This window comes from Solanum lycopersicum, chromosome 3 (genome assembly GCF_036512215.1).
Source record: "Solanum lycopersicum chromosome 3, SLM_r2.1".
Taxonomy (NCBI): domain Eukaryota; kingdom Viridiplantae; phylum Streptophyta; class Magnoliopsida; order Solanales; family Solanaceae; genus Solanum; species Solanum lycopersicum.
The window spans coordinates 47,279,610-47,292,657 of NC_090802.1; the positions used below are offsets into that span (position 1 = coordinate 47,279,610).

At 33.8% G+C, this 13,048-nt stretch overlaps 1 protein-coding gene across 1 annotated transcript; it reads right to left on the reverse strand.

Annotated features, from left to right (window-relative positions):
• Positions 1-9,400: 9,400 nt before the first annotated feature.
• On the reverse strand, positions 9,401-10,966 carry LOC101268746 (3-ketoacyl-CoA synthase 5-like). The gene has a single exon (XM_004235089.5). It carries the CDS (start codon positions 10,911-10,913, stop codon positions 9,486-9,488), a length of 1,428 nt encoding a protein of 475 aa, XP_004235137.3. The 5' UTR covers positions 10,914-10,966; the 3' UTR covers positions 9,401-9,485.
• Between the last annotated feature and the right edge of the window lie 2,082 nt (positions 10,967-13,048).

Below are 13,048 nucleotides of genomic sequence, written 5' to 3' on the forward strand. Positions count from 1 at the left end.
AGCATTGATATGGCCCCATTTGAAGCATTGTATGGTAGGAGATGTAGGTCTCCCATTGGTTGGTTTGATGCGTTCGAGGTCAGACCTTGGGGTACTGATATCTTGAGGGATTCGATGGAAAAAGTGAGGTCTATTCAAGAAAAGCTTCTAGCGGCGCAAAGTAGACAAAAAGAATATGCAGATCGAAAGGTTAGAGACTTAGAGTTCATGGAAGGTGAACAAGTCTTGTTGAAAGTTTCACCCATTAAAGGGGTGATGCGGTTTGGTAAAAGGGGTAAACTAAGTCCAAGGTACATTGGACCATTTGAAGTACTTAAGCGAGTGGGGGAGGTGGCTTATGAGTTAGCCTTGCCTCTAGGGCTGTCCGGAGTACATCCGGTATTCCATGTGTCGATGTTGAAAAGATACCATGGGGATGGAAACTACATTATCCGTTGGGATTCAGTTTTGCTTGATGAGAACTTGTCTTATGAGGAGGAGCCTGTTGCTATTTTAGATAGAGAAGTTTGCAAGTTGAGGTCAAGAGAGATTGCATCCATCAAGGTGCAATGGAAGAATCGACCGGTTGAAGAAGCCACTTGGGAGAAGGAGGCGGATATGCGAGAAATATACCCACATCTGTTTAAAGGTTCAGGTACTCCTTTTCGCCCTTGTTTTCCTTCTTTTGATCGTTCGGGGACGAACGATGGGTAAATTGGTATCTAATGTAACGACCCGTTTAGTCGTTTTGAGCAGCAGACTTTATTTCTGGAAAAACTGGCAGAAGCGACGGACCCCACGATGGACCGTCATGGGCACGACGGACCGTCGCAGGGTCTCGTTTCAAAACACTTAGAAAATCTGAAATTGGATACTAAAAATCGACTCTCTGAACTTTGTGACGGAATGGCAGGACGGACCGTCACAGGTGTGACGGACCGTCACAGACCCTTGGTGGAAATTTGGGTCTCTGAACTCTGCGACGACCTGCAGGACGGACCGTCGCAGGCACGACGGCCCGTCACAGGTTGCGCAAATCCCAGGCAGAATTGGATTTCCTTACACGTTTTAAGGGACGTTTGGGACTATTCTTTCCTTAATTATAGATTTCGTGGGTTTATATTAATAACTCAAATTCTTGAGGGGTTAAAAGAGGTAACCCTAAGTTAATTAGTGGGGTATTATTGCCATCTTTTATTCTTAATTATATACTAATTAGGGTAAAAGAAAGAGGGTTGGAATAAAGAAAATAGAAAGAACAAGAGAGAGAGGGAGAATCGAACGAGAAGGGAGAAACAAAGCTTGGAGAAAAAATTTGCTTGCTTGATCACTAATCTTCGGTGGAGGTAGGTTATGGTTTTTCATGCTTTCATAGTAAACTCTTAATAGAGAATGATATGTATTGGTAGTATTGTAAACCCTACTATATGCTTAATTGTATGTTTGCATGAATATGATTGTGTGATTGTGACAAGATGAGCATGATGAAAATATTGAATCCCGAATCTTGAAAGGAAACTTTAATATACATTATTAATGATGATGCCTTGGTATAGAAGAGGGCTTGATGAATTAAAGTAATGGGATTGAGGATGCCTTGGTATAGAGAAGGCTTGATGATTTACAGAATGATATTAGTGGATCGGAGTGTCACGTACCGACACATGTAGGGGATCGGGTGTCACGAACCGACACGTAGAATTAGGGGATCGGGTGTCACGAACCGACACGTAGAATTAAGGGATCGGGTGTCACGAACCGACACGTAGAATTAGGGGATCGGGTGTCATGAACCGACACGTAGAATTAGGGGATCGGGTGTCACGAACCGACACGTAGAATTAGGGGATCGGGTGTCACGAACCGACACGTAGATTTAGGGGATTGGAGTGTCACGTACCGACACAAGAGGAGTAATGAATATGAGGGAGCGGAGTGTCACGTACCGACACAAGAGAAATAAAGATAATGAATCTTGAAAGATGTTAATATACTCAATCTAACGAACATGATTCCCAAATGAGTATGGTATTGGGGCTTGAGTCCTCATGTGTGAACTTGACGGTAATTGTTAATGATATAGTATTTGTTGTTGCTACATGTTGAGTATCATAGTTGATTTTATGATATTACTCGGTATATATTGATTTCTATTTTGAGTTGGCCGATGATATCTACTCAGTACCCGTGTTTTGTACTGACCCCTACTTTTATGTTTTCTTTTTGTTTATTTGTGGAGTACAGCAAACGTGTCATCGTCTTCAACTCAACAGTAATTCAAGCCAGTCTTACTACATCGAAAATTCAGGGTGAGCTAATGCTTCTAGCTTGGACTGGATCTTCTTCTTCAAGTCTTGATGCCTTGAACTTCCGGCATGGACTAGCTTCTTATGTATTTTTAGCTTTTAGAATACTCTTAGTTTAGTCATTTGATCGTAGATGTTCTTGTGATGATGACTTCCAGGTTTTGGGAATAATAGATGTTGAATATTGATAGTTATTGAATTGATTTTATTAATGAGATAAGTCTTCCGCATTATTTTCTACTGTTATTACATTGAAATGTTAAGGTTTAGATTGGTTGGTTCGCTCACATAGGAGGGTAAGTGTGGGTGCCAGTCGCAACCCGGTTTGGGTCGTGACAATCAAAACCAAAATAATTGAACTACACTAATTAAATGATCTACTGCTAATGTTTCCCGAAAATAGCTAAACACCATACAAATCATACTATAGAAATATGTTTCCCAAAGAAACCAAGAAAATGGCAAATCTCGCGGAGCACATTGGTGATTTTGCTTATTAAAACTCTACTATCAATATCCGATCTTAAATCACGAATAAACTAATATCATGAAATTTCCGATTCTAAATCATGTTGAAATCCAACTCGGACAATAAGCACGAGTCACAACATGAACCCAATTTATGACTCCCAACATGACAAAGTGTGAGTTCATGAAAAGAGTAAGGAATCTAACACCAAACAAAGGGACAAGAGTTAATAGGAAAAAAGCGAAAATGGAATGAGTTGAAGAGAAGCTTCAATAATGAAGAACACAATTGGATTTGTACCACTATTCTATATTAAACAAACAAAGGAGGACAAATAACTACCCATATCAAGACAAGGAATATCAAGATTTTTGGAGAAAAAGACAACAGTAACTCTATATTACATGTATACCAACAACCATAAAAGAAAAGCATCAAGATATGATAACTTTTGGCTAGCCAATGGTCTAATAAATCACAGCAATCACATTCAAACAAGCTTAAACTAAATTTATGGTATAACACATTACTCGTTAGCGGGAAGAGCGTCATATTCAAATGTTAAAACCATAACTTAGTATCTTCAAGGAAATCAGATATAAAAACAGCAGCAACATGATCATAAGAAATGAAAATTTTGAAACAGCAATAACACGAGATGAAGGAAAATTCAGCAAAGAGAAAGGGAATATTACCTTCTTCGGAGCAGCAACGAGCTTTACTGTGAAGAACTCCATCACTATGAGCCGGGAAGTAAATTAATGTTTTCTCCCCTTTTTCAATGAAAACTAAGGATGTATTTATAGAAGGCGAAAATGCATATTTTTAAGGGGGGAGACGGGTGAAGAAGATTGGATTTTAAATTCGAAATTCAAATATTTCTTGGAAAAAGAAACATTGGAAGGTCTATCAACAGTAATACAATCTCCAAACGGATGCGAGAGGGGATCCGTTCGATCTTGGAGCAAGGATAATAAAGTTATGAGATTTTAACACCTCACGAATCTCGAACGGCTCTTGTACGAAAGGATAAGGTTGAGGGAAAAGGGACACGTGATTTGTTCGCTGGTTGTTAGGTCTTGGGGCGTAGGAAAGAAGAAGAAGATGGATCGGTCGGGTCAGGTCGGGTCGGGTCGGGTATGCTGTGTATGGAATTGCTTCTGCATATGTAGTATTGGGATGGACTGGAACTTTGTTGACTTAAAAGTGGGCTGAAAGAAAATTATGTTAGGTTGCTGACCTTTGAAGGAAAAGGCCCAAAGCTTTGGTTTTTTGATGGGTTTACGAAGTGACCCAAAATTGTTTATAAATTATTAGTTAAGGAGTTTTTTAATCTTAACGAAATAAAATAATTAATTTCATAATAAGATAATTAACTCAAAAATATAAACTATAAATTGGCTAAATTAATTAACCAAGTATTTAAGTAAAACTAAAATCTTTTTGAGATGATTTTCAAATATTAATATAATAAATATATACAAATTATATAGTCTTTATAAATTATTTTTAAAATGACCAAATGATAAATCACTTAAAATGACTTCAAAAATATTTAAAATTTTATAGATTCAATTATTTCAAATCGTTTGAAATTTAAGAATCTTGATGATTAGTTTATATAATGGAGGGCCAAAATTGGGTGTCAACACTTATGATACATGTTGTTACTCTTATATGAAGTTGGTTACATTTAATGAACATGTTATTGGTCTATATTGCTTTATGAGGTGATAACTACTTATGTTACAAGTTATATGAGCAAAGCTTTACTTATGGTCTTCTATCTTATCTACTTGGTTGTGTGGGGTTATGGGGATTCACATGACCATTGCACTTGTATGTTGGGTATGGGATCATTGGTAAGTGTTTTTTTATGTTTTGTGCATATGATCTATTGAATATGAAATGTTAACATGAATCTATGATAATATGTCTTTGATTATGATCATGTTTTTTGTTGATGAAATCCTTAACTTGCATATGTTCTATGGTATGTGCATTGAAGATTTTTAAATGATTTAGCACGATTTTTAAGAAATGATCGTTTTCATGCATGTCCTTAAATGTTATGTGCATATATTCATACTTAGTACATGTGGCGTACTAACCCCATTATTTTATATTTCTACAATGTAGGGTCCAACCATTAAAAATAAGAAGGTCGATTGAAGAAGCTTGCTATCTTTTCGTACTGTAGCTTAAGAAGACTAGTAGTTATTAAGAATACTTTTGATTCCGTTTGCGCACTTTGGATTCTTTTGTATTAAGGCCTATATGACATATTGGTTTCATTGGATAAGTCCATATTCCTACTCTTTAGATGGTTTTTATATGAGACAACTTTTAAAATATCGCTACGTATGTTTTCATGATAATTATGTACGAAGTATAACTATACTTCACATAGTATTAGAAGTTTTTAATTTTTTCGCAAATTTGAACTGATGACATGTTACGAAAAATGCTAAGGGCTTGTCTGAGTTCTCTGAGAGGACGCCGCCGCTGGTCGCATCTGGGGATGCTCTCCGGATGTGACATGTCTATAGAGCTAATAATTTTTTAAGACATGTGTAAATGTTAAAAATTGTTGGAAACATGGAAGGAAAATAGTTTCTTTCGAGAATACTCAAGTTTATTATAGGCTACTTAAGGCCACTTGAGATGATTACTATCATCAACTACATCTGTATTTATACTAGTACTAATATAAATCAAAGGTCTTATCCAAATAACTGAATACATATATCACAATTTACAAGATACATGTATTACAAAATTCTAAAAAGACTTCTTGAAAAACTAAGAGATAATTTCGGAAAACTAAACATAGATGCATTAATTTCAAAACTCTCCCTTAATGCATTTGCTTGATAACTTCAATCCATTCTCGAAGATAGCAAATCTAGAAAGTGCTTTGGTGAAGATGTCAACAAGTTTTTCTCCTATCTGACAATAATGCAATTGAATTTCGTCTTTCTCTTGTGCTTCTCGAATAAAATGATACTTGATGAAAATATACTTTGATCTTTCATGGTTGACTGGATTCTTGACAATTGCTATTGTTGATTTGTTATCACAATACAAACGGTCCATCTTTTTTGTTTTTCACTAATGTCTTCAAATATTCTCTTAAGCCAAATAGCTTGATAAGTAGCCTTAGCTGTTGAAACATATTCTGCTTTGGCAGTGGATTGAGCAACAACACTTTGCTTTTTTGATAATCAAGAACAAATACTTGATCCAAGCATAACCAGAATTACTCTTCATGTCATCTATACTTCCAGCCCAATCACTATCAGAATAACAAATTAAGTTCAAATCTCCATCAAATTTGTAAATTATCTCATAATTCATTGTTCCTTGCAAGTAGCGTAGAACACACTTTGCAGCTCCAAAATGCACTTAGCTTGGTTCTTGCATGAATTTGAATAATAAACTAGCAGCAAACATAATATCTAGCCTTGTTAAAGTAAGATATAACAAACATCCAATCAAGCTCCTATAAAGTGAGCTATTAGCTTTCTTTTCTCATCATCTTTTATGAACTTCTCATTTGCTGCTAATGGTATGGCCACAGGCCTGCAATCCATCATTTTGAATTTTTGAAGAATACTTTTAACATACTTGTTTTGAGAAATAAAATTCCTTCTTTCACTTGAGAAACTTCGATGCTCAAGAAATAATTTAGCAATCCAAGATCATTCATTTCATAGGCTTGTATCATATCTTGCTTGAATTTTTGCATCATCTTCACATCATTTCCTGTAAAAAGCAGATCATCCACATAGAGACAAACAATGATAATGTTGTCATGTTCTTTCTTCACATACAAGGTGGCTTCACTTTTACTTCTCTGAAAATTATTTATCAGAAAGTATGTATAAATTTCATTTGTACCAGGCTCTTGGAGCTTGCTTCAGCCCGTAAAGAGATTTTTTTTAGCCTGTACACCTTTTATCTTTCCCTTGAGCAAAAAATCCTTGAGGTTGCTCAATATAAACATTTTCATCAAGTTTTCCATTAAGAAATGCAGATTTAATATCAAGTTGAAATATCTTCCATTTCTTTTCTGCAGCAACAACAATTACAATTCTAGTTGTCTCAAGACGAGCAACTGGAGAATTTTTTTTATAAAAATCAAAACCTGATTTTTGCGTAAAGCCTCTAGCAACCAACCTTTTTTTGTGCTTTTGAATATCTCTTTTGAGTTTGATTTTGTAAATCCATTTTAGACTCACAACTTCTCTTTCTCTGGGTATAGCTACAATGTCCCAAGTATTATTTTTTTCAATAATTCGAATTTCTTCTTCCATGATTTTCGTTCAAACATCATGCTATATAGCTTCTTCATAATCTTCTGGCTCAACATCGGCAAAGTTACATCTCTGATAAATGTCACTCAACATTTTTATTCCTCTTTGAGGCGGTTCTTCATCATCTGAATCTGGGATTTCTCCCCTTTGAGGGACATCATCCTCTTCCTCATCCTCTTCTTGATTTGAAGATATGATAGCAGTATTCTCTATCTTTTTATCCTTTCAATTCCATGTTATTTTTTCATCACAATTGACATCTCTACTAACAAGTTTTTTAGTTTTGATATCGAAAGGCCTATATCCTTTTGTCACATCACTATAACCAAGAAATATACATTTTCACTTTTTTCATCCAATTTTTTTCTTTTCTCAGCAGGTACATGAGCATAACAAATACACCCAAAAAATTTAAAATGAAAATAATACTTGGGAGTTTGCAGCTATACCCATAGAAAGAGAAGTTGTGAGTCTAAAATGGATTTATAAATGACTTACGGAAGGTTTCGTTTCACTTCAATCTTCAACAGGTGTCTTATCCTTTAGTGCCTTTGTCGGTTACCTGTTAAGAATGTACACTGTTGTATGCACTGCTCCTGCCTAAAAATATTTTGGCAGCCCTTTCTCATTCATCATAGTTCTGGTCATTTCAACAATTATTCAATTTCTTCTTTCAGATACACCATTTTATTGAGGAGTATACCCTGCTGTAAGTTACTTCTGAATGCCTTCATTTTTGCCATATTCTTCAAATTCTCGGCTTGTGTATTCACCTCCTCTATCACTACGAATGGTTCTGATGTTGCAACCTTTTTGCTTCTCAACAAGGGCTTTAAATTTCTTGAATGTAGCAAATGCTTCTGAGTTTTCTTTCAAGAAATAAACCCAAGTTATTCTTGAGAAATCATCAATAAATATTAGAAAATACCTTTGACTTCAAAGACGATATAAATTAGTTCCAAAAGTACGCTCTCTCCAAGACACCCTTTTTGGAAAAGACTTCCTATGTTATTTTCCCATTATACAACTTTCCCAGGGATCCACCTCAGTATGTATCTCAGGAAGGCCTTGCACAATGTCTTTTGCTTAAAAATCTTCAAACCATGAAAATTCAAGTGACAAAATCTTTTATGCCAAAACCATGAATCATCTACAAATTTCATTTTTTATGCATGTAATAAAATTGCAAAGGAAAGTTTCTTTTTATCATCTTTACTTCAATAATGACGTGATTTGGCTCAATTTTATCATAAATTCTGCAATAATTATCTCTTAACACAAGATAATATCCAATTTCTATGAGTTGATCAACACTAAGCAAATTTTCTACAAAAATAACATCATGAATTTGCTTCCTTTCATGTTGATCGAAATGGTATCTTTACCTTTTGCATCAACTAAGGCTCCATTTCCCATTCTCACTTTAGAAGTGATGTTATTATTAATTGAGAGGAAAGTCTTTTCATCTCCAGTCATGTGATTACTACAACCACTATCAACATACCATTCATTGTTTTTTGTTGAAGAATCAGATTTAAAAGCAAAGAAAAGAGTTTCTTCCCTTTCTTCCTCCTGTTTATCACAAAATTTGCTTGCTCCTTTTCTTGTGCAGCAATCCTTTTCAATGTGGCCAAACTTTTTACAAAAGTTACATTGGATGTCAACATTTTTCTGCATTATGATTAGTCTTTTTGCAAACTTTACAAAAAAAGACTAGAGTTTTTCTCACCTTTTTATTCAACCTTCTTAGAAGAACCATCATAATCCTGCTTCTTTTTTGGCTTGTAATTCTTCTTCTATTGATTTTTTGAGAAATTTTTAGAATTCTCATTTGTTTTAGAATGGAAAGTCGTCTTTTTGGGTTGATCTTCACGAAAAAATCTTCGCTTCTCATGTGCACGAAATGATCCAACTATCTCTTTGATGAAAAGCTTAGAAAGATTTTTCGTCTCTTTAGTGAAAGCAACAATGTACTCATATTTTTCTGTGACACTAATTAGAATTTTTTTCACAACTTGTTGTTTCAGAAATTGTATCACCATGATTTATCATTTCATTAACAATATTCATGACTCTTGTGGAATATTCATCTCTTTTCAGATTCTATAACTTCAAATTTTGTCAATCCAACTGGACTTTTGAATAATTTGTAACTAAGTGTGAACAAGAGAAGTTTTGTCCATTTGAAAAAACTTACCGAGTTATGCCCTATCAAAAGATAGTTCAATAACTTAGTTTTGGGTACACATAAATTTGCATGCGTTGTTCAATTATTCACACTATTGCCCTAATAATACAACTTATGGTCCAAACATAGACACAATAACCAATTGACAAAAAAAAAATTAAATTTTATTACAAGGAAAATGTATATAGTAGTTAAATAGAAATACATCAACTTTGAACAAGCTTGGATCATGGAATTGTGAGTGGACAGGTATTGATGGTATCAGCCCATGGTCCAATAAGAGCTTCACCCAAAATAGGCCTTATACATTCCATAACCACACTATTACACTTAGGCCCAGTTCCCATTCCCAATTGCCATACTTTGTCACCTTTTTTCACTCTTTCCTTGCCCTCCAAGTAAGCTAATTCATACCACAATGAAGCTGATGACTGATTCCCAAACCTATGTAATGTCATCAATGCTGCCTCCATATCTCTATCTCCAAGTTTCAACCTCTTTGCAGTCTCTCTCACAACCGATTTCCCCGTTGCCGGAAAACAGAAATGTTGAAATGCTCTTCTGAAATTAGGAATGTAAATCTCTTTACTTCTTTTATACATCAACACAGATCTAACAAACCTTAGTTTCTCTATTAGTGGGAGGAATCTCCCCCCTAGAACGGGCATGTGGGTCCGGAGAGTATCTCCAGCCACTTGCAACACATCTCCGTTGAGCCTCACTCCAGTGATTCCACTGGAGTCCTCATCACGATAAGCAGAGTAATAACCCTTGTCATCAAACGCTCCTTGTGTCCTGAGTGTCCAAAGTAATTTGTACTTAGCCTGGTTTTTGGCCTGTTTCTTGTTACTCAACAAGATGGCGGCACCCCCAACGCGGAAAATGCAGTTTAAGATCATGAAAGGGCGTTCCCTCCCGGGGTACCACCCAGTGGATAAGATCTCCGTGCTGAGAATGACGGCATTGGAGTTGTCATGTGTGCACATTATGTTTCTAGCCATGTCCACAGCTAGTGAATTAGCACTACAACCCATTCCACTTATAGTGTAGCTTTTCACCCCTTCTTTTAACGCGTATTTGTTGACAATGATGGAAGAAAGAGAAGGATTGGGGCAAAAGCCACTACAGTTAACAATTAATATATCAATATCTTGAGGAGAAATGTTTGTTTTGGACAAGAGATTTTCAAAAACAGAGAAAAGGATCATGTGAACTTCATTAATAGCTTCTTTATGACCAGATTTTGGAGGCATATAAAAAAGACCTGGTGGGAAATAAGTTTGATCTCCCAAACCTGAAAGTTGAAGAATCTTGGAAATGAAAGACACACTTTTATCATCAAAGAAATCAAGCATTCTTGCATGTTCAATGTAGGATGTATAAGGAACTATCAAGCAATTTGGTGGTTTAAAACATGTAAAATCAACAACATAAACATGGGATGTTTTTGAAATATTGGATAAGGAAATAAAATATATCAGTAGAACAGAAAAAGGTATCATATGAAACATAGGTCGAAGATTTTGCAAAATAATACAACTCTCCATGGTAAAGAAAAGCAAAAAAACCAATACTTTGAGTATCTCCATCAAAGTTGAAGAAATTTGTTTCCATAAAAGCTTGTAGGAATCTAAAATTATTGTTTTTTTCTCCATGAGAAAGATTAAGGAATTGATGAACTATAATGTTTACTTTTTGCAAAGTAGAGTTGTTGATGTTTATGGCTTTCTGACGAAGTTATAAATGCTCATCTTTATCACAAATTCCCTACGTTAACTATTGTTTGTGAAGTTTTATTTTTAAAATCAAATTATAAGAACTTTAACTAATATTTTAATATGTATTTTTTCATCACATTGATATTCAAAAGAATTGCACTTTATAGTACTTTTTGAATATTTATTTTTTTTATTTAAAATATTGAATTAATTAAATTTAATTTAACTTTAAAAAACAATAAAAATAATTTTTGAAAAACGTAATATGACAAATAAAAACGGAGGGAGAGAAAAAAATTATTATTGGTCAATACAGCAGGATTGCTCTGTGGAGTATTTGAACGGTTGGCAGTTATAAAACATAAAAGACTTGAACAGTTGATTGTTTTGAAAATACACACACTCTTGTCTATTGTTTAGTTTTGGACATACCATGTGCTACAAATCAAAATAATTCATACATATATTTGCTCAAAGATTGCCTATGGCATGACGATGTTGATGAGTCAATTGCCATGAGTTACTTCTCTTGATGATGAATGATCATACATATAATAAAATTAAATGTTATATTTTTGTGATAATAATAAAATAATTCAAGTATGTCTATATCTTGTATGACATATCTATTGAATACTGATTTTGATGATTAACAAACTCGGTGGATATGGTTATGTCCTATGGAAGGACAAGAACTTGCTACATACACCTAATTCCAACAAATATAGGAAGGAGTTAATAAATATTTTGTATTTTCACGCTACATGATTTAATAAATGTCTCAAATAATTAAAAAAAAAATTGATAGTCAATCACTCTAATAAAAAAATTTGATAATCAATCACTCCATATTAGTTTCACTCAGAAGTGGATGAAGTAGAAAATGCACATTGTTCATGGAGCACTCGATCAATGGAAGGCTAAATATCATAATTGGAGTTCAACTAATGTGTAGAAAAGCGTGTGACTCTTTTTCATATTTCATTTATTCTCTAGGTCTAGAAAAATTTATTTTCCTTCTATATTCATTTCTAATCTAATTTATTCCTGTTCATTTTTTTAACTGGTCAGAAGCATTATTATGAGGTCTATTCATAAATGAACTGTCACTTTTGAGCTGGAATTCTCCTGGAGGTTTAGCTTCAATCGATTTGAATTGATTGTATAGATTGTTAAGTGTCTTTGATTTTAGTATCTTATGTTATCTCATTGTTTTAGTGTAGTTTTGAGAGAGAGCCTCTAGAAGGATCAAGATTTCGGACAAGGATTCTGCCAAGTGTAATTAAATCAAGTAATGTCATTATAAATTCATGTCATATGTACTATATGATAATTTATGGTTGAGAATCATTTAAATTATATACTCATCTTAATAATAAAAATAACAAAGCAGTCAACTATTTTTATTTTTTAAAATTATCAAATAAAACAATTAAGTATAACCTAGCTAATATTTTCAATCGACTTTTTTATCCGACAAACCTCGTACTTTAATTAGATTTTTTAAATTATACTAATTTTAAAGAATTCGACACGTTTGAAGAATCCGAGTAAATATATTTTATAATTATTTGAAAACCTCCAAATAAGTTTTTTTTTAAAATGTATTATCATGTTCTTTAGTTGAATTATTATTTAGAACTCAATGTTTTTAAGTTTGATTTATTTTTGGAGAGTACTCTGAAGAAGTTTCGTGGGTAAAAAGTCTGGATGTCGCACATTTCCGTCAATCTTAATTTTTCTTTCTTGAAAATATTTGTTTGGGCACACTTCATTGCTTTATTTGATAGTTTAAAAAATAAAAATAATTGACAGCTAGCTTTGTTGTTTTTATTATTTTAATAAGTATATAATTTTAATAGATTTCCACCATAAATTATTTACATATTACACAAGACATGAATCTATAAGGTCATCAAACATTACTTGACCTTATTATACCATTTCTTGCTACGAGAGTTAGTTGAACTAGTTCAAAGAACATATTCTTTATACTTTTTAAAATTAAAGTTCAATAAAACAGGTGTTTTTACAAGTAAAATATAATTGGTCAAAAATTTATAAAGACGCTA

Excerpts from the sequence above, each read along its gene's own strand:
- LOC101268746 (XM_004235089.5), bottom strand. The coding sequence starts at position 10,913 with ATGGAGAAAAAAACAATAATTTTAGATTCCTACAAGCTTTTATGGAAA.